This window comes from Opisthocomus hoazin, chromosome 26 (genome assembly GCF_030867145.1).
Source record: "Opisthocomus hoazin isolate bOpiHoa1 chromosome 26, bOpiHoa1.hap1, whole genome shotgun sequence".
NCBI lineage: Eukaryota > Metazoa > Chordata > Aves > Opisthocomiformes > Opisthocomidae > Opisthocomus > Opisthocomus hoazin.
Genome location: NC_134439.1, coordinates 3,538,148 through 3,562,885, shown reverse-complemented (window position 1 = coordinate 3,562,885; position 24,738 = coordinate 3,538,148). Strand labels below are relative to the sequence as shown.

General features: G+C 61.8%; 1 protein-coding gene across 1 annotated transcript in view; it reads right to left on the bottom strand.

Annotated features, from left to right (window-relative positions):
• The window catches only part of MRC2 (mannose receptor C-type 2), a 30,028-nt gene that overhangs the window by 4,303 nt on the left and 987 nt on the right, over nucleotides 1–24,738 (bottom strand). The window contains exons 2-21 of the mRNA XM_075443676.1: nucleotides 12,367–12,765; nucleotides 11,351–11,524; nucleotides 10,955–11,119; nucleotides 10,632–10,745; nucleotides 9,428–9,571; nucleotides 8,682–8,870; nucleotides 7,364–7,518; nucleotides 7,006–7,113; nucleotides 3,936–4,051; nucleotides 3,642–3,790; nucleotides 3,302–3,519; nucleotides 2,910–3,052; nucleotides 2,404–2,506; nucleotides 2,170–2,308; nucleotides 1,840–1,875; nucleotides 1,358–1,518; nucleotides 968–1,035; nucleotides 716–816; nucleotides 472–611; nucleotides 19–133 (exon numbers count right to left, since the gene is read on the bottom strand). Of these exons, the coding sequence (XP_075299791.1) occupies nucleotides 19–133; nucleotides 472–611; nucleotides 716–816; nucleotides 968–1,035; nucleotides 1,358–1,518; nucleotides 1,840–1,875; nucleotides 2,170–2,308; nucleotides 2,404–2,506; nucleotides 2,910–3,052; nucleotides 3,302–3,519; nucleotides 3,642–3,790; nucleotides 3,936–4,051; nucleotides 7,006–7,113; nucleotides 7,364–7,518; nucleotides 8,682–8,870; nucleotides 9,428–9,571; nucleotides 10,632–10,745; nucleotides 10,955–11,119; nucleotides 11,351–11,524; nucleotides 12,367–12,765 (2,937 nt within the window). The remainder of the gene's footprint in view (nucleotides 1–18; nucleotides 134–471; nucleotides 612–715; nucleotides 817–967; nucleotides 1,036–1,357; nucleotides 1,519–1,839; nucleotides 1,876–2,169; nucleotides 2,309–2,403; nucleotides 2,507–2,909; nucleotides 3,053–3,301; nucleotides 3,520–3,641; nucleotides 3,791–3,935; nucleotides 4,052–7,005; nucleotides 7,114–7,363; nucleotides 7,519–8,681; nucleotides 8,871–9,427; nucleotides 9,572–10,631; nucleotides 10,746–10,954; nucleotides 11,120–11,350; nucleotides 11,525–12,366; nucleotides 12,766–24,738) is intronic.

The window sequence follows — 24,738 nt, the reverse complement described above, 5'->3', positions numbered from 1 at the left end:
GGGGCTGGGGGGACCTACCCTGCTCCAGGGGGCTGGCGATGGTGGCCAGGATGGCACCCTGGCTCTCGCACGCCTGCTTCGCCTCCAGCCACTTCACTCTCTCAGCTTTGTTGTGGCCGTTGAAGCTGAAACACTGCACGGGTGGGGGGATGGGACAGTCCAAGGGGTGCAGCTGCCTCCCCCCCACCCTGAGCCCTGCACCCTCCCTGCTCACCCACCCTCTGCAGCCGCATTCTGCTCCAGAGGTCCTTCTCCCCTCTGCACCCTCAACCCCAGCAGCCCCCCACCCTCTCTTGCACCTGCACCCCACGGCACACCCCTCTCCCAGCACCCGTGCGCACGCAGCCCCCAGCATTTCCCCCAAAGCCCACGCTCCTCCGCACCCCGCCATCTCTCAACCCCCCAGCTGTCAGCCTTGGCGGGGCTGCTGGGGGGCCAGGAGGTGGCTGTCCCCTCCCCGTCCCCTCGTACCTTGCTGAGGAAGGGAAGCCAGCCGCGGGGACACCCCCCGCTCGCGGGCAGTGGCGGGAGGGAAGGCTTCGTCGCCGTCCCGTTGCTCCGCTTGCAGATGTAGGGCAACGCCGTCAGGCACTTCTGGTCCCCCCAGTCCTCTGCGGGGAGGGACAGACCAGGAGTGACCCCCCCACCGCACCGGGGCAGGGGTGGGACCGCTCAGCGTGCCCCCAGCCCCGCCAGCGCCCAGCCGGACCCTCACCTCGGCTGGCCGTCATGTAGACACACTTCCTCTCCTTGCCCACGGGCCGGGGCTTGCCCGGCGCCCAGGAGACGAAGTTGAGGAGGGACCCGTCGGACCACCTGGGAAAGGGACCGGTGGGAGCACGAGGTCACGGGGTGACGTGGTGAACGGGACCGGTTGCACGCCCGAACTGGGAGCGTGCCCCACCACGGCTCCCTCGTGGAGGAACCTCCATCCCAGCAGCGCGGGGTGGCTCGGTCTCAGACTCACTTGAACCTCCCGTCGTTCTCGTAGGTCTGCAGCCCGATCCACCAGTGCTGCTCCTGGCCCCTGGAGAACTGCATGCCCGGAGAGGACACGTCAGTGCCCTGCCCAGACTGGGTGTCCTTGGGGACAGCCATGGCCACCCCAGGCACCGGGACCGGGCAGCCCCCCTGCAACCTGCACCGGGGCAAAAATCATCACCCTGCCGAGCCCCAAACCCGCACCCAGCCACTGGGACCTGCCCCCACCGCACGCGACCCACCGAGACCCCAGCAGCGCCAGGACATCCCCAGATAACGTCCCTCCAGCAAAGGATGGAAGAAGCTGGGGAGGGAGCAGCCCAAGGAGGCAGAGGAGCCCGTTGGCACCCGAGGACATCCCTGTCCCCGCCGGTACCTTCTTCAGGTTCTGGCCCAGGAAGCGCAGCTCGGCCTCGCCGTGCACGGACGCCAGCTCTGCCTGGAACCAGCTGCAGATGCGCTGCGCCTGCACCCACGTCGAGTGGTGCTCGAAGAACTTGTACTCGGCCTCCTGGTGCTTCAGCCACTCTTTGCTGCCTGCAGGCAGGGACCCGTGTCACGCCGCGGCTGTGCCAAGCCCTGCTGCAGCCCCCAGCACCCACCACCCTGTCCCTTGGTCCCCCACGGGTCTCCTGCAGGGAGCGGGTCAGCATCCAGCCGAGGGGCCTGATCCTGCCCGGTCCCCGCAGCCATGCCGTGGAGCAAGGGGCAGCGGGATGCCTGGGCCCCCCACCGTCCTACAGCCCTACACAGGATCCATCCTCCTCCTGCAGGGATGCCCCGCGGGACTGCGACGGGGTGGTAGAGCCCAGGGAGGACGGTCCACAGCGGACAGACGCACGGCCGCTGCCAACGCACCTTGGGTCGTGATCTCCGGCTCCTTCACGTCGGCACCTGGCGAAAGGGGAAGGAGAGGCCATCAGCGGGATGCGGGGCTGGGATGCTCCCGCTGATGCTTGTCTGCAAACCGCCCACGGGCTCCAACGGTGAGATGCCCCCCCCCGAATCCCTCCAGGGATGGACCCCATCTCTCCCAGCCCCTGAATGAGGACTCCTCCTCCCATAAAAGCGCAACCTTCAGAAGGGAGGTGACCGGGGGTCCCCTTGCACCTGCTCCACCACCCACAGCCCACCCTCTGCCAGGTTGTCCAAAGCTGCAGGGTTTGGGGGGGCCTCTTCGCCGGGTACCTTTGGGCAGTTTGCAGATCCAGTCCAGCTGGGCTTCGCACTGCATCGGCATCCACTGCAGGGAGGCCAGGTCCAGCACCGCGCAGGTCCGGATGTCGTCGTCATCGTAGTTACTGCGGTCAAAGTTGTGGTAGAAAAACTGGGGGTCGAAAGAGACGGGCGGTTGCGCATTTCCACCAGCGCCGGATTTGTCCCCCCCCACTGCACCTCAAACGCCGAATCCCCCGGACTCACCCCCAGCCCATCGCTCCACCGCCAGCTCCTGTCCCCCGCCGGGTCCCGCCGGTTCAGGCCGATCCAGAACCAGTGCTGCTCGTGGAGCTCCGGCTCCGACTCCCTGCGGAGAGCCAGGGTGAGAACACAACACCCCTCCAAACCGCAGGTTTTTATATTTATATACAAATACACATTTATAAACTGGCTTTCTTTGGTCTGTTTTCAAAGCCTGCTGTCCCCACGACACCCAAAGGCGGGAGCTCCACTAACGGGCGTGCTGCCTCAGGGCTGAAGGATTTTTAAACCCACGTCCCACCCCCAAATTACACCCAATTCCCTGCACTTCTCCCGCATCCCCCTCCTGGGCGCAGCCGCACCAACCGAGGCACTTTCCGAACACACGCTCACACTTGCAGAGCCGCGGCCGCGTCCCGTCCACGCGTGCCAGAGCGTGGGGGTGGGTGCGAGCTGCCGCCGGCCGTGCTGACGCAGCGGGCCAGGCACGGGCGCAGCCAGCCTCTCACCCGAAAATCTTGTTGAGGGTGTTGGCGACGAAGTGCTCCTCCTCGTAGCTGCCCAGGCTGAGCAGCTGGGCGCCCAGCTCCCGGCAGAACTCCTGCGCCGCAATCCACGTCTTCTTCTCTTGCAGTTTTTCGAAGTTGAACACCTGGGGCAGGAGGAACCGGCAGTGGAGGGGGCTCAGCACCGCGACGGGAGCGGAGCATCGTCCCCACCCCGCAGACAGCAGCATCCCGGGGCACGCTGCCACCGCTCAGCCCCAGCCAGGCTCGTGGGGTCCAGGCTGCCCTTTGCAAGCACCAAAACCTGCTCCTTCACCCTCCTTCGCACCAGTGGGGAGGCACAGGCACCCCCAAAATGGCCAGGGCAGCCCCCCCCCCCCCCCAGCACCCCTCACCTTGTAGCAGTACCGGAGCTTGGAGTCGGAGCTCCAGCCCAAGGGGCAGGCGGCGGCGAGGCTGGGCGTGGGGTAGGGACCAGGCAGCTCGGGGTTGACCGGGGTGCCCAGGTTCTGCCGGCAGATGTACTTGGCCTTGAAGGTGCTGCAGCTCTTCACCTCCCACAGCCCCACGGAGCTGCCGGTGGCCAGGGCCACGCAGCCGCCCTTGTTGTAACCTGGAGTGCTCACGGGAGCGGGGAGGATGCCAGCCTTAGGGTTGGGCCGTGCCAGGTGGCAGAGCCAGCACCCACCCTGCATGGAGGGGATGTCCCCATCCCACCCGCGGCCACCCCCGTACCGGGCTGGTCGCGGTTCCAGTGGGTGTACATGACCTCGTCGCCGCTCAGCCAGCGGAAAGCGCCCGTCTCGTTGATGTCCTGCAGCGCTGTCCAAAAATACTCCCCGTCCCAGCCGTAGATGAGGCTGCTGACGTACGCCTGCTCGAACCTGGCGAGAGCGGGCGATGCTGCGAGCCGAGACGCCGAGCAGCCCGTGTCACCCCAGCCCGCCCACAGGGCCCAGCTGTGGGGTCATCATCCCACATGGGGGGTTCACATTGGGGCAAACCCGTCACCACTGGCATGGCGCTGACCTGTTGGTGATGGTGACCAGCGTGGAGCCGTAGTCGGAGCACGTCTTGCGGGCATCGCTGTAGGGGACGCGGTCCTCGCCCAGCCAGAAGCAGGAGGGGCTGTGCCACTTCCAGCCCTGGGGACGGGTGACAGGGGATGTCGGCCACTGCTCGCCCCAGCCCTCCCCAGAAGGATGGGGGGCAAGAGGAACATCCCATGTCCCCTGCCACCACCTTTGCCTTCACAGAATCCCAGCATGGCAGGGGCTGGAAGGGACCTCTGGGGGTCACCCAGCCCAGCCCCCTGCCCAAGCAGGGTCACCCAGAGCAGGCTGCACAGCACCGCGGCCAGGCGGGGCTGGAATATCTCCAGAGAAGGAGACTCCACAGCCTCCCTGGGCAGCCAGGGCCAGGGCTCCGTCACCCTCAGAGGGAAGAAGTTCTTCCTCGGGTTCAGCTGGAGCTTCCTGTGCCTCAGTTTGTGCCCATTGCCCCTTGTCCTGTCGCTGGGCGCCACTGGAAAGAGTCTGGCCCCGTCCTCCTGACCCCCACCCTTCAGATATTTATCGACTTTTCTAAGGTCCCCTCGCAGCCTTCTCTTCTCCAGGCTGAACAAGCCCAGCTCCCTCAGCCTCTCCTCGTAGCAGAGATGCTCCAGTCCCCTCACCATCCTCGTAGCCCTCCACTGGACTCTCTCCAGTAGCTCCTCATCTTTCTTGAACTGGGGAGCCCAGCACTGGACACAGCACTGCAGATGCGGCCTCACCGGGGGAGAGCAGAGGGGAAGGAGAACCTCCCTCGCCCTGCTGCCCACCCTCCTCTTAATGCACCCTTCTCCTGGGAGGTCTCTTGCCCCCGGCCGCCCCGGCTTGACCCTGCTCAGCTTTGAGCTCTGACGAGCCCCCAGCCCCAGAGGACATGGCTGCAAGGAAAACAAACACCCCGGCAGCTTCAAAGCCGGGGGAACGGCTCGCCCTGCCAACGTCCAGCCCCGGCCGGGGCGCGGGGGGAACACAATCCTCCTCTATGCGCCGCGGGGCCGAATCCAGCGCGAGTCCCGCCGCAGCCTGCTTTAATCCCCCGCCTTGTTGATGTTGGAGCCTCTCCGGGGCTGGAGACACAATAGTGCCTGTTTGCTGCAAGAGCTGGGCAGCCGTGGGGTGGGCAGCGGCGCGGGGAGAGACGTGGGGGGCTCATCTGCGAGAGGGGACATGCACGGGATGGAAGAGCGAGCCGGGGTGGGAAGGGTGAGGGGGCTCAGCCGGGACCGTGAGTGGCCCCAGGCTCGGGGACTCTCCTGGCACGGTAGGAAGCATCACCAGGGTTCTATCCCCAGGTCCCCTGGCCACTGGAAGGACAGAGGGGACATGTGCCACCTGTAGCATCACCAGCACAGCGGGGAGGGAAGCAGCAGAGCAGCTTTGGGAGACCAAGAGGAAAATTACCCCAAATCCAGTTTTTTTCTGCCCAGGTTCCTGCTCCTGCAGCCTTTCCCCAAAGTCAGCAAACCCAAGGACGGACCCACCCGCAGCCCCTACCCCGCGCTGGGTCCGACTGGGAACAGCATGGACACCCCCGAGCAGCTGGGAAAAGGGCCCGGCATGGGACCCCAATGTCCCCAGAGGGGTCTGGATGGAACAAGATGGGTCCCCAACCAGCCCTGGGCCTCAGCATCACTCAACCCCACGGCTGCTCTCCCACGCACTGAGCACCAGAGCAAGCCCCTGTGATCCCCAGAAGGGGCCGGGATGGGACCATTGACCCCGACTGCTGCCTCCAGCTCCCGGTCCCTGCATGCCCCCACGTCCCTGCCTGGCTCTGCCTTCTCCATCGCCCAAACCTCCACCCCTCATCGCTTCCTTCAAGGCTGCTCCACAAATATAATAACATTAATATAATAAAGGGGTTTTGGTAACAGGGAGAAAAAGCACCAAAGCCACCAAGAAAAGTCAGCATGGTGGCTGGAGAGGACCAGGGCCAATCCTTTCAGCAAGATGCCACCTCCTCCTCTCCATCAGCCTCTGCATCTGGGTTGCAAATGACCCTGCTGAGCATGAGGAAGGGGAGGAAGGATGAGAAGAGGTCTTTCCTCAGTTCATTTATCACTCCCAGTTTGTCTCCCAGCGGGTGCATCTCTGCCGGGCACCCGGGCTGGGGTAAGACTATGGCTGGAGAGGGAGAAGAGGATTAAATCTGCATGGGGACATCCCGTAAGTCCTCAAGACTCCACAGGGATGAGCAGACGGCTGGCAATGGCACACCACTGCCGAGGACCTCATCCCCAGCACCCGCCGACGCTGGGGCTCCTCTGGCTCCAGCTGGCAGCCCCCCCAATCTGGCCGGCGTGCCAGCTCGCCCCCCGAGCTCTCACAGAGCTGGGGTTTGTCTCCGCTGCGACGGGGTTCAGACCTGGGAGCCGGCCCGCAGGGGCTGCTTGCTAGTCCGAGCGCGAGCTGGCTTGCTTTGAAATGCTGGGAGACGTTCAAGAGCGGCGGCGATGCCAGGCTCGCCGCTCGAGAGGCACAAAAGCGACTTCCCAGCAAGCGTGGGAACGGGGAGGCCCCAGCCCCACTCGACAGCGGGGGAAACTGAGGCAGAGCGTGGTCCGGGTGAGAACCCGCTGGTTTGGTGGCTGTGTCCCCAAAACGCCCGTACCCTGCCCAGAGAGCGCCGGCTGCCATCGCGGGGCCAGCAGCTGCCTTCGTCCCGCCGGGCTCCCGCACGGAGCCGCTTCACTGCCAGGTTTTGGCACGGAGGAACTGTGCCAAACCAGGCAAAAGAGGGAAAAAAAAAAATGAATGTCCCTGCTGGCAACCAAGCCAGCCCAAGGGGGAGGATCTTGGACAACGGAGACGTGTTTTGTCCCGATTTCTTCCCGCAGCCTCATGCAACCACAGAAGCAAGGGGCTCCGCGGCCCCAGGATGCTCCAGTGTGCCGGCAGCCTCCGGAACGGACCCACAGCTCTGGGTGCTGCTCATCAGCACTCCCCAAAACGGTTGTGGGGAGAGGTCCCCCACGACCCTGAAGCCCTGAGCATCATGCGGAGCCATGGAGCAGCCACAGCCACCTCCTGCCCCAGGTCCCCCTCACCTTTCGGCACCCGTGGTCATCCTCCTCCTTCTCCTGGCTCACCCGACCGGGCTTTTTGCAGATGGACGGCAGGGTCTGGTTGCATGGGCTGTCGTTCCACCTCCCTTCCTGCACAGCGAGGAGAAGACCAGGACTGAGCCTATCTGACTGCCTGGACAATTTTCCAGCCCACCCATCCCCACCTTGGGTCCACCGACATTCCTTCCCTACACCAAATCCCCAAGGATGTGGTGCTGGATCCCTCCCAAGAGCCAGGATGAAACGCGTTCAGCCCCAGCCGGAGATGCTGGGGATGCCATGAGGATGCTGCAGCGGGCTCTGCGAGGTGCAGGAGGAACCCCCTGCCCCCAGCTCTCACCGGTCCCCAGATGGTCACGCAGTCTTCCAGGCTGTCGCGGAAGTTGTTGGGCTCGAAGGGGTGCCAGTACGTGAACCTCACGGGCGTCCCATCCGACCACTCAAAGTTCATCTGCAGCTTGAGGTCATTTAGACCAATCCAGAGCTCCTCCACGTCTGCCGAGACAGGAGGGTCGGGGGGATGAAATTCCCTCTGCATGGCTGGAACCTTGCAGAACCCCCTCCCCGCGACACGGGCCCCTGTGATGGGACCACAGCTCTGCAAAGCGGCTGCCAAAAACCCCGCGCAGGGCTCAGCCCCTCACCCCAGCCATGGCAGCAGGCAGCTCCTGCCTGCGAGGACGGACCCGCGGAGGGCGAAACACAGGGACATTTCCCAGCAGCTTGCAGAGAGGTGCTGGCAGCAGCAGAATGGTAAATGTCTGGACTCACGGGGTCAGGTCCAGTGAGCTACTGGTTTTCAACCATTACCTCCCATCCCATCCCTGTCTGGGAGCACCAGCATGTCCCTCTCCTCCCTCCACCCTCCTATGGCTCCTGCCTCCCTGAGCACTAATTCCCGCCAGCCCTCAGCCCCTCCCAGGTCCCCACTGAGGTCTGGGTCTCCCGATGTCCCCACGGTGGGTTTTGCTGCCAGGCTCTTCCCCTGCAGAGCAGGGATGGGCTCGTGGGAGCGCAGAATTTGGACGGAGCGGCTGCATTTGTATGGGAACACCAAAACCCGAGCCGAGGGTGACCCTAATGAGGGGTGGCACAAGCAGGGTCCAGGGGATGGTGGCACGGGTGCTGCCCCAAACCATCGCGTGCTTGCTCAGGCTGAAACTTCCCAAGCGCCGTCCCTGCTCCGACACACCCCGACATGGGAAACTTCAACCCCATTACAGCGGGGTGAGAAGCAGATCCTGGGACACCGCAGGCAGAAGCTGCCCCTCCCCTTGACCTGCTGCAGGGGACACTGCTAAATGTGCCCGGGACAGGAGTAAGATGTGCAGCCTCCTCCAGCAAGCCCAGCAGGACATTTTTTCCAATCTTTCTCTACATTCACCAACCGGGACTAGTGCCATTCCCGGCTGCAGCTCTGTATTTTCTTCCTTGGCACTGCAGGCTCCCGGGAAGAGCTTTCACATTTGCTGGGTGGAGGATGCGCCTGGGGCACGGGCTCCTCCCAGCAACACCTCACCTCCCAGCCTGCGGTCCCCGTTCCCTTTGCAGCCACAGATTCCTTCAACTCTGCAGCCTCCATCACACAGCAGCGACCTCTCCACAGAGCCCAGAATCGGACGGGAAGGGTGCTGCGGGCACCGCGGGCTCCCCCTTACCTTGCTTGATCTGCTTGGTGACGAACTCCAGCTCGGAGAGGGTGTGGATGCTGACCAGGTCCCCCCCGCTCCGCAGGCAGGTCTTCTTCGCCTCCTGCCAGCTCTTCTTCTCTCCCACCAGGCGGTAGCAGTTGGACTGGAAGGGCTGCCAGCTGGGCTCGCAGTCCACCTTCACCTCCGCCCACGAGTCTGGCAGGATGCAAGGCAGCTGAAGGCTCCTGTCCCGTTCTCCAGCCCTCTCGCTGGCAGGGAGAGGAGCACAGGGAGGGGACCACAGTCCCACGGGGTGCTCAGGAGACCAAGCCAAAGCAACGGTGGGAAAGCTACAGCCAAAACGTAACACGCAATGGCAAGGTGCAAGCAGCGGTGGCTTTAGAGCTCCGCAGACAAAATAAAATCCCTTCCGTTCGCAGAGCAGCGATGGCAGAGCAGAGAGCAGCCCATCCCTGGGCACCGCAAGGGCCCTCCCGCTGCTTTCGATCCCTCCCCTACCACCCAGCCTGTAATGGCACCGAGTGCTTCTTGAGGGTTGCTCCTCGGGGAGGAGTTTTCCCAAATTTAGGCAGCCCTGGGGAGCTCAACCCCTGCTCCGCAAACCCAGGCTACTGGCAAGCTGGGGACACCATGGGCACCTCCACGCGCTGCTCCGGCACTCGGACAGCCTCTCCTGACCGTGCCGGGACGGGAGGGCACCCGGCCGGGATACGGGGCTGCCCCTTCCCGGGGCTCCTCGCCCTCCTGCTCACCCGTCAGGAAGGGGTCGGCGGTGGCGTTGGGCTTCTTCTTGCAGACGTAGGGGAGGGCGATGCCGCAGTCGCGGTTCTGCCACCCCCCGAACGACTCGGTGCGGATCACCCCGCAGTTCTCCTCGCTGGGGTTGTCGGGCTGGTCTGGAAAGCGGGGCGAGGGGGGGACACGGGGGGGACACGCTGCTGAGGAGCTGGGGCAGAGCTGCCAACGCTGCCCACGCAGGCAGGGCACCGCGCCTGGGCAGGTGCCCTCAGGGTGCAGCTCTCCCTGCTCCAGCACCAGCGAAGCCCGATTTATTTTGTTATTTTGCACGATGAAGACGTAACCCCACACACCCAGGATTATTTACTGCCCCTCGATGCACGGGGACCTGAAGCATCACTATTTTACCTAGAAATGTTGGATGGCAGTTTGAGGGGACACGGTACCAGACCTGAACGGCTCCCACCTGTCCCCAAACCTCCTCCCGGGGTATCACTGTCTCCATGAGTGCCTCTGGGTGACAGCACTGGGCACAACCAGAGCAGCCCTAGCAATGGGTCCTTCTGCCCCCCGAGCTCCCCAGCATTAGAAATGGGCATCCACAGTGGGGGACCACTCCACAGCTGCACTCCAGCACCAAGCTGAATCATAGAATCATCGGTTGGAAAAGACCTCTCAGATCATCAAGTCCAACCATCCATCCAACACCACCATTCCTACTAAACCATATCCCAAAGTGCCACACGGTTTTTGAACACCTCCAGGGACGGGGACTCCACCACTGCCCTGGGCAGCCTGTTCCAATCCTGACCATTCTTTCAGTAAAGAAATTTTTCATAGTATCTAATCTAAACCTCCCCTGATGCAACTTGAGGCCACTGCCTCTCATCCTGTCACTAGTAACTTGGAAGAAGAAACCAACCCCTGCCTCACTACACTGAGATGCAACAACCCTCCAAACAAGGAAGCTCAACCCAGGTTATCCACAGGGCTGCTGAGGGCTGGCAGAAGGACAACATCCCCTCCAGCACCCTGTGACCCCCCTCCAGCTCCACGGATGTCCCAGGCTGCTCCCCAACCCTACGGGTCTCTCCATCCCCAGGCAGCGAGGGGACACCCCACAGTAGCCTGGGCCACCTCCTCTGCCATGGGGCCATCTCCAGTGGCGATGGGTTGTTCCCCAGTCCCCCCATCACCCCCATGACTCCCGTGTCTCACCGCTCTCCCAGTTGAGGTACTTCAGGGGTGAGTTGTCCGACCACTGCCAGCCTCCATTGATGTCCAGGTCATTGAGCCCAATCCAGAGCGTGGAGCTGTACCCCGTCAGCAGCCCTGGGGCCGACGCAGCCAGAGGGGCAGGATCAGTCCTCCCGGCCCCAGCTCAACCCCCAGCCTGCCACCATCCCCAAACCAACCTCCCAGGGCAGGCAGAACAACCTAGCACTGGTGATGGCCATGGTGGCACTGACGATGGCCATGGTGGCACCACCTCTGCCCTGGGTGAGGAGGACGGGGGTGCGGCCAGGCTGCCATCGTCTCACCGTTGATGTAGGTCTGCTCGTGGATCTCGGTGATGCTCAGCAGATTAGCCCCTTGCTGCTCACAGCTATTCCAGGCCTCCCGCCACGACAGCGTTGACTGGAAGTTGAACTGGTAGCAGCTGTTGGTGAGGTGGTCCTTGTCCCAAAAGGTCTCGCAGTCGTTGCCTGCGGGGACGAGCATGATGAGCACCTAATGCAGCCCCGTTCACAACTCCAGAAGACCCCAGTAACCCAGAAAAGCCAGAGAGAGAGAAGCCAGCGGGGCTGCTCCGGCACCTCAGGCTGCTCACAGGAGGAGGTACAAGGCAGGAGGGAAGGAGAGAGGCAGGAAAGCCCTCAGGAGGGATGAACATGGGGTTTCTGCTTTTCCCCATGGGACACATCCCCCCCACTTACTTTTTATGGGGCAGAAGCCCCATCGCTCGTCCTTGCCGTAGTCCTGGGTGGTGGCACACCAGAGATGGCCGTCCATCCGCCCCGTGCTGGTGCACTCGTGAAACCACTGGTTATCGTACTTGAAGGGGATGGTGCACGGCTTCCCGTGAGAGTTGCCCTGGATGGTGTAAATCTCTGTGGAGAAAGAGGAGCCCTTGCTTGAGGCTGTGTCTTCAAAGGGCTTGGAGGGAGGTTTGGGGTGAGGGGTGCAAGTTGGCTCAGCGCAGGGGCTGCCTGCTCCCTGGGACTGATCCCCATTGCCCCAGCCCTGCCTGGTTTTGCAGCTCAGCTCCCTGGGCAGGACCCAACTGCTGCAGCACCGCGGCCTCAGCTCACGTTTCGGGGCTGGTTTGGGTTATGGGATAATCACAGAATCACAGAATGTTCGGGGCTGGCAGGACCCTCTGGGGTCACCCAGCCCAACCCCCTGCCCAAGCAGGGTCACCCAGAGCAGGCTGCACAGCACCGCGTCCAGGCGGGGCTGGAATATCTCCAGAGAAGGAGACTCCACAGCCTCCCTGGGCAGCCTGGGCCAGGGCTCCGTCACCCTCAGAGGGAAGAAGTTCTTCCTCGGGTTCAGCTGGAGCTTCCTCTGCTTCAGTTTGTGCCCGTTGCCCCTTGTCCTGTCGCTGGGCACCACTGAAAAGAGTCTGGCCCCATCCTCCTGACCCCCACCCTGCAGATATTTGTAAGCATTTCTAAGGTCCCCTCTCAGCCTTCTCTTCTCCAGGCTGAACAAGCCCAGCTCCCTCAGCCTCTCCTCGTAGCAGAGATGCTCCAGTCCCCTCCTCATCCTCGTAGCCCTCCGCTGGACTCTCTCCAGCAGCTCCTCATCTTTCTTGAACTGGGGAGCCCAGAACTGGACAGAATACTCCAGATGAGGCCTCACCAGGGCAGCGTAGAGGGGAAGGAGAACCTCCCTCGACCTGCTGGCCACACTCTTCCTAATGCACTCCAAAATATACTAATGGCATTACCAGAGTACGGCATGGAGCACAGATCCTCCTCGGTGCCGTACATCCTCCACTGCGAGCCGTGTGCCTGGTCCCCCCTGTCCAGGGAGGAATTGCCTGGGCGGGCGCCGAGATGCTGGGAGAGCTGCTCCCCGAGGCCGCGGCAGCTCCAGCGCATGTTGACGGACTCGCGGTCGCACTCGTAGGTGGCCAAGGGGTGCAGCCCGGCCGTGGCGTTGGCCCCGTGCCACGACACCGCCAGGCACTGCAGGGACCCCACGTTGAAGAGGCGATTTCGCGAGACCCATTTCCACTGCTGGGCCGGGGCGCTGGCGTTGCAGCCCTTGGCGAGTCTCACCAGCGAGTCCTTCGTCTCCAGGCAGCCCTGCGCACCCGCGTTGTAGATGAGGAAGACTTTGGAGTCTGGGGAAAAAAACAGGGGGAAAGGGTTAAAGCACGGCTGAGGATTCGGCATTGTACCACGCATTGCCCCCAGCCTTGACAGAGCATCCTGGCTCCCCTTCTATGTCCATCAAGTTTTGGGGTGCACCCCGTGTGCAGCACCCAGCACACTGGGGACCATCGCTTCCCCGCAGATACAACCCCGGGGTTTGCCCCGACGCCTGTCCTCAGGGTGATGGGCCCCAGGCACGGAGGTATGGATGGGTGCTTGCACCAAGTGCAGCATCCCCACGAAGCACCAGCAAGCAGCTTTTGGGCTTGGGAGCTGGTGCAAAGAGCTCATCCGCTCCAAGAGCATCATCAGAGCCCTTTAGAACCGCGTTCCCATCGGCAGCGCCCAGCTGCAGCATCCCAAGGCATCGCAACGAACCCCGCGCCAGCGCCGGAGGAGCCCACGCCAACAGCTTCGGCACCGGCCGTCTGCTCCAGGTGGAGAAAAACAGACCAGGGAAACAGAGAGCGCATCCGTCATTTTTATGTCTATTTGGGGACCTGCTAAAAAATCTGCAGAGCAAACAAGAACTTCGGGGGAAGGTCTCCCAGAGCGTGAACAGGGCGTGATGGAAAACGCTTGCACGCAGCCACGGCTCCCGCGGGCACGGCCCCAGCAAATACGAAACGTCGCGTCGGGACCCTCCGAGATCCCAGCCCGGGCGTGGGGAGGCGGGAGCGGAGCGAGGGGAATCGCTGCCAGCAGATAAAGTGCTAGCGCAGCTGCGGAAGGGAAAATGCTGATCTCCACCCCGGCTCGACGCACGTCCCGCGGTCCTGCCCGCTGCGACGGCCCAACCCCACATCCCCACGGCAATTCCAGCATCACCCAGGCCCACCCCACCACGTGAATCCGTCTCAAAACCTGTACAAACCAGTAAACCCAGGACAATACACTGGACACATTGCTCCAGCTGACGTGTCCTTTTCAGAAGATACTTTGCTTCTTCAAACACATCTTTCTAAGCTAAAAAGCCGCCCCTGGGGCTTCGTGCAGCTGCTTCTTGCCCCAACACCCCAGCAAAAAGCAGCACATCGACAACACGACTTTTGTCGGGCTCTTTTTGTTTTAAAAGCCACCCATTTTTTTCCTCCGCCACAAGCATTCACCAGAAGTCAAAGGGAACTCACGGGCCCCGCTATATTTAGCTTTGGTTTGCTTTGGTTTTTTGCCACTGTACGAATTTTTTGGGCTGAGAAGGTTTTCATTTCCTATTCCCCCGCAACCTCACCCTGCCCCAGCTATGTCGTTACAGGCGGCTCTGGCACGTTCGAGCCACAAACATCTCGGCTCAGCGAACCTTCCTGACTTGTCTCCGAAAGGAACAAAGAAATGGAGGGAAGCAATGAAGGACACCCCCATTTCATTCCAGAGCTTCAGTATCGGCCCGGCTCCAGACAAGAAAAGATGCAAACGGCCCGTTCCCCAGCTGAGATGACATCAGGGATGACCTCAAATAAACCCACGTGAAGCCCGCTCGCATGGCGATCTCCAAGGAGCAGACTCTGTGCACGTGCAACAGAAAAAGGCACTGATCAGAAGAAGAAATGCTTAATTTCCTGGAAAATATTCTTCAAGTCATGGCAAGTGAAAAAAATACGCAAAAAATTCAAACGAGGCTGATTTTGGCTGGCTGAAGCTCAACCCCTTACACCGATGCTGGCGTTACCCAACCGGAGTCAGCTTGATCCTGACCAGGACACCAGAGGACCAGCTCATCCTCCCACCAAGCAGCCATCTCGCGTGCCGGCATCAGCCACGGCATCACCCAGCCCATCACCCTCCCCTTCCCACCTACAGCGAGGGGTGCTCCAACCCACCACCAGCCCCAGGGATGGGGTCTTTCGACACTTCTGGGGTGACACAGCTCCTCACCCTCTACTCTGCCCCAGTGACGCCCCATCTGCAGTGCTGTGTCCAGTTCTGAGCTCTCCAGTTCAAGAAAGATGAGGAGCTGCTGGAGAGAGTCCAGCGGAGGGCTACGAGGATGAGGAGGGGACTGGAGCATCTCTCCTACGAGGAGAGGCTGAGGGAGCTGGGCTTGTTCAGCCTGGAGAAGGCTGAGAGGGGACCTTAGAAATGCCTCTAAATATCTGCAGGGTGGGGGTCAGGAGGACGGGGCCAGACTCTTTCCAGTGGTGCCCAGTGACAGGACAAGGGGCAACGGGCACAAACTGAAGCAGAGGAAGCTCCAGCTGAACACGAGGAAGAACTTCTTCCCTCTGAGGGTGACGGAGCCCTGGCCCAGGCTGCCCAGGGAGGCTGTGGAGTCTCCTTCTCTGGAGATACTCAAAACCCACCCAGACGAGGTCCTACGCAGCCTGCTCTGGGTGACCCACAGAGGTCCCTTCCAATCCCTGCCATCCTGTGATTCTGTGACCCACTGGACCCCAGTATCAGCCCTCGGGCAGGATGAGCCTCCCTGGGTCACAGGCTGATGCCACAGCTCTTTGTAAGGAGCCAAATGCTGGCCCTTTGGTACTAGGAGTAGAAAAAGCTGCTCTATCACGAGCACCGCCACAGCCGTTAGCAGCAGGGGTCAGCAACGGGACACCCTTCTCTGCTTATCTGCTACCCCAGTTTTGCAAGAAAAAATTAATGGCATGTTGGGAAAGCCCTGGAGCCAGCCCCAGGAGCCGGCGTCAGGGTGCTCAGCACCGCGTCGGGGCCATACAGCCCTGTCAGGGGCAATGCTCGACAGCAGCGGCACGGTGCTCGGAGGAAGCTGTCCAGACTGGAGGGGGCAGCCCTGGGGCCAGAAAAGCATAAAATATCCTTTCACTCTAAAAAGAGAAGAGCTGGAAGTAGGAAATTATAGGCTAAGGGTTCGGGGCTGCCTCCGCACCCCGTGGGCAGCTCAGCCCAGGGCCCCTTTGCTGGAAGCAGGCAGAAGAGGGCACGGAACCTGTCCCCATCACGTCCCTGCTGAGTCCTGGAGGAATGGGAAAGCTCAGCACCAGCTCAGCCCTCACGCCTTTCTGTGCTTCCACCCTCTCCCCTTGCATGAACCGCTGTGCACCGCTGCCAGGGAGCTGCTCCCAGCGAGCTGCAGCCGGGGGAACCAACCAACACCAGCTCCACACACGTCAGCAAAGGCACATGCTGTGCTTCACCCAAAATACGCTGTGCTTTCACTTCTTTAAAGGGAATTCAGGGTTGACTTGACTCCCCCACTGGTGTCCACGGCACTGGCAGCAGTGCTTGGTCCGGCCCCTGATGCACCGAAAGGAGCTTCCAGCCTCCCTGACCCCAGACCCCCGCACAGCCGAGCCCGATGGACTTCGACTTCTATGGAGGAAACAGCTCCCCAGGGGACTGGCAGTCTTTTCTTGCGTGGTGCCACTTGCTTCTGCCAAATTTGGGCTCTTCTCAACCATCTCCCAGCTTCTGCTTGCGGAGAAACCTCTGAAATGTGGCTGCAGGTGCTGCCGAGCACCAGCCTGGCTGCGGCCGGCTCCAGCTTCACCAACGATGCCGAAATCAAGCGCCCAGGTGAACTCTCCCTGCTCCCACCCGGCTGCCGATGAACAGGATGGATGCGGAGTTGAGCGGGTTGGGGCCAGTTTGTGTCGATGAGTCCCTTCTCCCAGCCTGGCACCCCTGCAGAGCAAACCCGTCTGAACCGTTCCTCATGTTCCATCTGAACATGGGGAAGAACTTCTTCCCTCTGAGGGTGACGGAGCCCTGGCCCAGGCTGCCCAGGGAGGTTGTGGAGTCTCCTTCTCTGGAGATATTCCAGACCCACCTGGCCGCGGTGCTGTGCAGCCTGCTCTGGGTGACCCTGCTTGGGCAGGGGGTTGGGCTGGGTGACCCACAGAGGTCCCTTCCAACCCCCACCATTCTGTGATTCTGTGAACCCAAGCCTCACAGGAGGCAGCTCCAGAGGAGCATCGAGCGGGACCAGGAATGTCCCCATCTCTTCCAGGGCCCCCTCTCCTGCACTGCCCTCTGCAGCCACGGCACAGCTACGGGTGACTGCTTCCAGAGATGCTCTTCAGGTTTTTGCCCCCACCTACGGACTCGAAACCCCACCGGCAGAGCTTCCCAACCGCTCGTCGGCTATGGAAACCCAACCACAGCAAACACCGGCAGATCCTCCTCCCTGCCCCAAAGAGGAGCTGCCTGCACACCCTGCGCCTCTCCCTCCTGCATCCCACATCTTTCGAGCTGGGCCAGCTCAGAGCAGCTCTGCTCCATCATGTCCTGCTCCTCCTCTTCCTCCTCCTCCTCTGCGGAGGAACTGTAAAAGCAAAGTGAAAACCCACGCTTTCAGCAAGGATGCTGCCTTGTCCCGGCCACGCAGATGCCTGGATGCTGCCTCTGGGTTACTGGTACGCGCGTGGAAACCAGCCGGTGCCACGAGGCAGCGTGATGGTGGGGACGGCGGGGAGCGGGGGCTGCGAGACACCCGCTCTGCCCGCAGAAACGCTCTCCCGTCCAGGGAGATGGGATCATCACCAGGATGCTCGCGCTCCGGCACAGTGGGAGAAATGGGCCTTGGCACCGGCAGCCGAACGCTGCCGAGTGGGAGAAGCTGCAGTCCTTCGGGGCAGCCCTCAAGGGAGTCCTACACCCCAGCCCTGGCTTCTCTTACCTTTTAAAAAAGTTTTTAGCCAGTAGAAAGTCTGAACTGGATGGAACTCAGCTCAACCCTTCCCACAGCAGCTTCACCACCCCACAGCAAGGAAAGCTCTGCAGCCTGCAATTTTGGGGAATGTGGGCTGCGCTGGATGAGAGAGGCAACGGGGTCGGGGAGGACAGCGGACAGAGGTGGCCGTTGGTGGTGGCAGAGGTAGAAAGCACTGCGGCACGGCACGGACGGGCGTCCTTGGCACCACCCTGCCCCGAGCGCATCCCAGCCTGGCCACCCACACCAGGACACCCAGAGCACCCTTGCTCCGTTGCGTCCGTCACCCTCCCATCACCAGCAACAAATGCGGGCAGCAAACGTAAGAGCGGACTGAAGCTACGGCTGGAGCCCAGTCCCTGTTATCCCGGGCTGGAGCAGCTCCAGGGCTCTGGCCGCGATTTCACCCGACCGCAGCCGAAAGCGATGCCGGCCTCAGCGTGACTTCTTCATCAACGACCTGGATGAAGAGTTAGAATGTACCCTCAGCAAGTTTGCTGGCGACACCAAACTGGGAGGTGTGGTAGATACACCAGAAGGCTGTGCTGCCATTCAGCGTGACCTGGATAGGCTGGAAAGCTGGGCAGAGAGGAACCTGATGAGGTTCAACAAGGGCAAGTGCAGGGTCCTGCACCTGGGGAGGAACAACCTCATACACCAGTACAGGCTTGGGACGGACCTGCTGGAGAGCAGCTCTGCGGAGAGGGACCTGGGTGTCCTGGTGGACGACAGGTTAACCATGAGCCAGCAGTGTGCCCTGGCTGCCAAGAAAGCCAATGGGATCCTGGGGTGCATCAAGAAGAATGTGGCCAGCAGGACGAGGGAGGTTCTCCTTCCCCTCTACACTGCCCTGGTGAGGCCTCATCTGCAGTGCTGTGTCCAGTTCTGGGCTCCCCAGTTCAAGAAAGATGAGGAGCTACTGGAGAGAGTCCAGCGGAGGGCTACAAGGATGGTGAGGGGACTGGAGCATCTCCCCTATGAGGAGAGGTTGAGGGAACTGGGCTTGTTCAGCCTGAAGAAGAGAAGGCTGCGAGGGGACCTTATAAATGCCTACAAATATCTGAAGGGTGGGGGTCAGGAGGGTGGGGCCAAGCTCTTTTCAGTGGTGCCCAGTGACAGGACAAGGGGCAATGGGCACAAACTGAGGCACAGGAAGTTCCGTCTGAACATGAGGAAGAACTTCTTCCCTCTGAGGGTGACGGAGCACTGGAACAGGCTGCCCAGAGAGGTTGTGGAGTCTCCTTCTCTGGAGATATTCAAGACCCACCTGGACAAGATCCTGTGCAGCCTACTGTAGGTGACCCTGCTTCGGCAGGGGGGTTGGACTAGATGACCCACAGAGGTCCCTTCCAACCCCTATTATTCTGTGATTCTGTGACCGTGCTGCTCCGGCTCTGTGCCCGCACCCCCTGCCACCCCCGGCTCCTCTGCAGGGCTCATCGTGGCACCCACTCGACGACGGAGCCCTTCACAGCAGCTCCGGGGCTGCACCGGGGCTCAGCCCCATCCAGGCGAAGGAGCTCCCTGCCCAGCGCTCTGGCTCGGAATTGCCCTTTATTTGGGGCGTCCCAAAAAACCCGGCTCCGAGCCCGCTTGTGCGGGAGGCTGAGCATGCACAGAGCAGCAGGGACGATCCCCTCCTCGAAGGTTTCTGCACCACAGACACGGCCAGGGAGACGGTTTGCTCCAAACCACCCGGCAAGGGCAGCAAACCCTCAAAGCCCAGCTGGGTGCCCCAGTCAGGGCAGTAAACTGGGCTCCATCGGGGCTCCCAGACCCAGGAGCTCCTCAGCGGCTGCAGACCCCCGTGGAAGGAGAGCAAGCCTGCAACGAACGCCTTCGTTTGGATCTGGGAGCCCATGCAGAATTTTCACCCATAACATCTTGCACCAAGAAAGCCACATTTCACTCGCATGGTGCATAAAAAACCTCCTTCAGGCTGAACCTCCCAGTTTCACAGGCTCTTACTCACTGGAAAACACGGCACAGCAGCCCCAGGCCACCTGCTCCAAAGCGCCGGCTTTTCAGCCCGTTATCGCTGCCCGAGGACGAGCAGCGGCTCCAAACCCACGCCGCAGCGACGGAGAAAAAGCTCACGCCCAATAAACGAGGTGGGGATGCACCAGGCTCGGGGGGTGGAGGATTAGCAACGGAGAAACAAACCCCCCCCCCCCCCGAATAAAAACCAACAGAAAAAGAACCAAAAGGTGTTGCTCGCCAAACCCAGGAGGGTTTCACCCAACAGAGCCAGCCTCTGCCAGGCCCAGCGTGCACAGCCCTGAAGGAGGGGAGCGAATTGCCGGGATGGGGAGAGACCCAGCCCAAAAATTCACCCTCCGGTGACGTTTGGGAGCACAGGACCCCAGGGCTGCACCCCGGCACCGTGCCCGGCCAGCTCCGCTGATGGGTGCTGCAGGGGCACAGCCAAGCCCCCAGCCCCACCTTAAACTCCATATTACTGAAGTGTTCCTCTGGAGGAAAACCCCCTTCCTGGCAAGGAGCTCCCAGCAAAGCCCAATGTCACCACCGCTGGCACCCACAGCCCCAGTCGGTCCAGGCGTGGCTGATGCCATCACCGAGGTCTTGGCACAGAGAAGAGCGAAAGCATGGCCGCTGCCATCAAGATCAGCAATTTTTGGCCCGAGGAAGGAGCCTGTGTGTCCCTCCGAGGGCTGGGAAAGGAAAGCGGTGAGAAGCAAAGCAGCAGCCGTACCCGTGGGAGCTCCCGACAGCAGAGCTGCAGCATCCCGGCTGCCATCGCCCACGGGGTACGAGAGCAGCCCCAGCCCGCGGGGAGGGCACCGCTGCTCTGCCTCCCCCCCGAGCTGCTTCTGGGCATCGATAAACTCCACCAAACCCCTACAAGAAGCACTTCAGATTAAAAAAATATCCAGAAGGGAAGGAAATGCAGCCGGTATCAGCAGCCCCAGCGCACGCCGTGAGCTTCTGGCTCAGGAGAAGGCACTGGCACCGCTCCCGTCTGCTCGAGAACCGATGGCAGACGCCAACCCCCCACCTCCCATGCTCCCAAATTAGAGGTTTGCGTCGAAACAGCGATGCTGCCCGCTGTCCCGCACGCCCACCCCGGCCCAGCACATGCCCAGGGCTCGGCTGGGGCCGGATGCGGCCAGAAGCAGCTCTGGATGCTCCAAGCCAAGCACCAGAATAAAAGACGGGGTTTGTTGTTTTTTTAAAAATAAGATCTCTTGTTACAGGGAAGCAAGCGAAGCTCCTGATGGCCTGGTTGGGGGTGTGAAGCACCAGGATCTGTGCTTGGAGCTGAGAAACCCCTCTTGGCTCACCCAGCGGCGCGGAGAGAAGCCGCTGTTTGGACGGTGGGAGCCGTACGAGACGAGCTCCTGACCTGGCTGCGACCACGAAGGCTCCCTACCACCCTGCTCACTCTCTGCTGCCTCGCAGAGACGTTGGATGGGGCCCACATACCACGTTTCAGCCTCTCCACAGACCTTAAAAAGTCCATTCCCCCCGCACCCTGCCCGGGAGGCAGAGAAATCAACGTTTTCCACGGGGATGCTTGCCCGTGGGCAGCTCCAGCGACTCGCCCGCGGCTGTGGCAGGGGACAAGGGAGCCAGCAGCCCCTGCATCCACCCTCCCCTACCCAGCAAAGGCTGGAAAGATGTAAATTTTCCCCAAATTTCCCCCAAAGCCTCTCCAGGCTCCAGCCCCGCAGAGGCTGCGCACATCCAGAGGTGGAAATCCCAGGATTGCCCAGTCCCCGGGAACGCAGGGCGAGGAAGGCAGCGCTGTCCCTCCGGCGGGCTCCAGCTGGGGACGGAGGAGCGCGACGGACCCACTGGGAACACGGCAGGGAGTGGCAGAGGACAGGGGTCCCCCGGCCGCCACCGCCCAGATGATCCCCCCGAGACATGGTGGCCAGGCTCCCCACAAATGTCCTGTCCCACGTACGTCTTCTCACCCCGGCACAAAATCCCGGCAGCCTCAGCCGTGCCCCGGCTCCGGCCCCAGCTTGCCCACCCACCCGCAGTTTGCTCGCCCCAGAGCATTGCCCACCAGCAGCACGGACCCCCCCGGCCAGCAGATTCGTGGCCACATCCAGGAGTGGGACGTGACGCATGGGACAGCCCCGACACGTGTCCCCACAGACGGGGTGCCAGCACAACTGGCTGAAAACTACCCGAGTTTGCAAAACTACTAAAGAAACTCCCCAAAAAAACCAAAGGAAAAAAGATCCAGAGATTTCTCCTCCCGTGTTTCTCCGGCACCGTTCCCAACATCAACACCCCGAGTGCTGCCGTCGGTGTCTCGGGACGGGGGGATTCCACATCTCACCAAAACCAAGCACATTTGCACAGCAAGGATCAGCCTCCAGTGCCCCACAGCTTTTGCTTTTTGCAATTAAAATTATGTTTAATATGAAGGTTTTCTCACCAGGTGCTCTTCGCTTGCCTCGTGCCCAGCACTCAAGGGCAAGACGGGGGTAAATGGGGCTGATCCCCGCAGAGCCCAAAGACGCCATGTCTGGATTCAGGCAAAGGAAAGCACTCGATCTCCCCCTTCCTGGTCTCAGCACCATCCTGAAAAAGTGCTGTTTTACACGGAAAATCCCATTTACATCCCTGTTGCAACAGCACGAGGCACAGCGCAGGACTGAGCTCTCGCCGGGGTGGGGACGAAGAGACCATCACGCTTGAAAAACGCCCTGTGCCCCCCGCAAACGCCCAAACCTTCGCTCCCGGGCTAAAGAATACACCCAAGAATTTGCAAGTCAATCCACTAATCATTTTCTAATCCTTAATTAATTAAAGATGGGTCCTTTAAGAAAGACAGCATCTGTGTGGGTCCCTTCTGGGCTCCGAGTAATCTTAAGAATGAGAAAAATGTCGATGCTCCGCGGTCTCGGCACAGTTCAAATTAATTAAAATCCTGCTCCTCGGCTGCACGTGAAGAACGAAATTTTACAAATTGCTTATATAAAAAAAAAAATCTTCGAGGAAATGGCTGGGTCGGGACGGGCTGCGAGGGCGGCTGCCGCACGCGCTCCCGCACCCACCCGAGAGCCGGCCGTGTCCGACGGAGCCAAGCAGCGTGCGACGCACAGCGAGCAGCGCCGGGACCCGGCCCTTCGCCGCCCTTCTCCGAGCACCCGGCGAGGAGCCACAGCCAGAGTCTCCCGCTACGGATACATCAGCCGGCAGAGATGATTTAGCAGGCAGTAATTACACCTCCCCAGCAGCCATTTGCTTCGATCTCAGGGCAGGAAGTCTCCCTGGAGTGTTTAAGGAAGGAGGGAAGGCAGGAGGGTGCCTCTGCGCCACAGGGAAAGGTGCAAAATCCAGCCAGAAATCAAACCGAAGAGAGAAACCCGCAACGTGGCTTTCACCATCGCCGGGACCTCACGCCCGATAACGCCTTCTCGCGTGCCGGCATGGTGTCCCAGGGCAGCACCTCCACGTGGGAAACCTCCCGGGCCACCAGACCGCGCTGGGTGGCTTTGGGAGCAGGGGACAGTTCTGCTCCAAAGGCTGAATCTCTTTCACTTTTCGTTCTTGTGGTTCTTGCGCCAGCAGCCGCCCCTCGCCCCGCCGCCCGGTCCCTGGCTGGCTTCTGCGGCGAGGTCCCCCGCTGTCCCCCGCGCCCGGCCAGGCACCCAGCCGCTGCGCTCTCAGCAGCGAAGTCGACACCTCCGCTCCCCTTTCCTCCTCCCAAATAATCCAAAGGAGAGACCGAGTTCTAATTTCTTGGAGCTGCATTCGCCATGCAATGAGCTATTTCCATTGCAAAGAGGAAAACGGGGAGGGAGCTTCACGCAAAGGCGGCTCTGTTCCTTTCACAGGCTGCAAATTCTTCCCCGGGTCCCTCTCACCGCCAAGCCCACGCGGCAGCTCCCGCCCGCGGCCGCGGGGACTCGGTCCCACGCAGGGCACTGGGCGGGTGGAGAAGCTGAGTTGAAGCACCGGGAAGGCCACGTCCCCGCACGGACACAGGGACCTCGTCCTGCCCGCAGCCATGGCAGGACGGGAGCTGCTGCCTCAGTTTCCCCAATCCAGGCGCAGGGGTGTTCGAGCATCGCTGCAGACGGGGCAGCCGGCGGCGATATCGCCCCGAGGAGCCACAAGCCTCCTGCCAAAGCTCCGCTCCAGCTTCCCGGCCTTCCTGGAGGCGAGGATTTGGCACAAACCCCGCAAGGAAGCGTCGGCTCCCCGGGGAACGCAACGCTGTCTGCCGGGCCAGCCCTCGACGCCTCCGCCGAGAGCGTCCTTGCAATGAGCGCTCGCCCAAGGGACCCTCAGGGATAACCCACCCTGATCCCAAAATCCCAGCGAGGGTCCCTTCCGAGCCGTAAACCCAGCCTGGAGCTGGGGGACCTCGGATGTGGCACCTCCTTTGGTGCCATCCCCTGCTCCCTTCGCGTGCCAGGCCCAAGCCGGGGCGATGCTGGGGACAGCAGTGGAAAAGCGGGGATGGGGTCGGGGGGGGGGAAGAATTAACGGAGGGTGCTCGCACCCACTCGGCAGCGGGACGCTCGGCGCGAGCGGTGCTGGAGGCAGCTCAAAGCCGCCTTGTTCCTCGCCCTGCCCCGGCGCGGGGTCGGCTGCCACCGCCTCGCCGGGACAGAGGTGCCTCTGTCCTCGGGCTCGCCAGACCTGGATCCCACCGACATTTTTCAGGGCGAAACAGCCAGAATCAGCCCTTCCAGGTGGCGAAGCCCTGCCGAAACCAAGCACCTCCCTTAAAACCCGCAAACGGAGGAGCTCACGGCCCTCAAGGAAATTACGGGGAGGTTTAACGGGAATTCAGCCGCGGATCAGCTGCCTCCAGCCAGCAGCCAACCCCGGCACCGCTCTCCCGGGCACCCCAGGGTGCGGGGGTCTCCTTCCCCATCGCCGCCTCCTCTCTCCATCGCTCAGAGCAGCGGTTTCTCCCCGGCCGGACCCCTCGCCCGGCATCGCTGCCCAGCGGCATCGCACCACGGAGCGACGGCAACCCCCGCGCTCGCCCCTTGCGCTGCTCAGCCCCGGGGGGCTGCTGGGCTGGGGGGGAGAGGGGAAAGCGGGGGGCAAGGGGGGAGGAGGGGAACAGTGCCCTCCCGTGCTGCCGTTCCCAAATCTGCTTTGGATTTGCTAAACGCACTCTAATAAAATAGGCCAAGGGTTTACGGTTGTTATTGTTCAGGCAAAAGTAGCCAATTTTGCTCTTTTTTTTTGGTTGTGGGGTTTTTTTTAAGGTGCTCTCAACAGGGCCACATTAAGCCAAGGAGGCAACAAAAGCCGATCCTCGCTTCTGGGCTGGACTTTCCTGGGGGGAAAAGTGTCCCAAACGGCGATGCCCGTC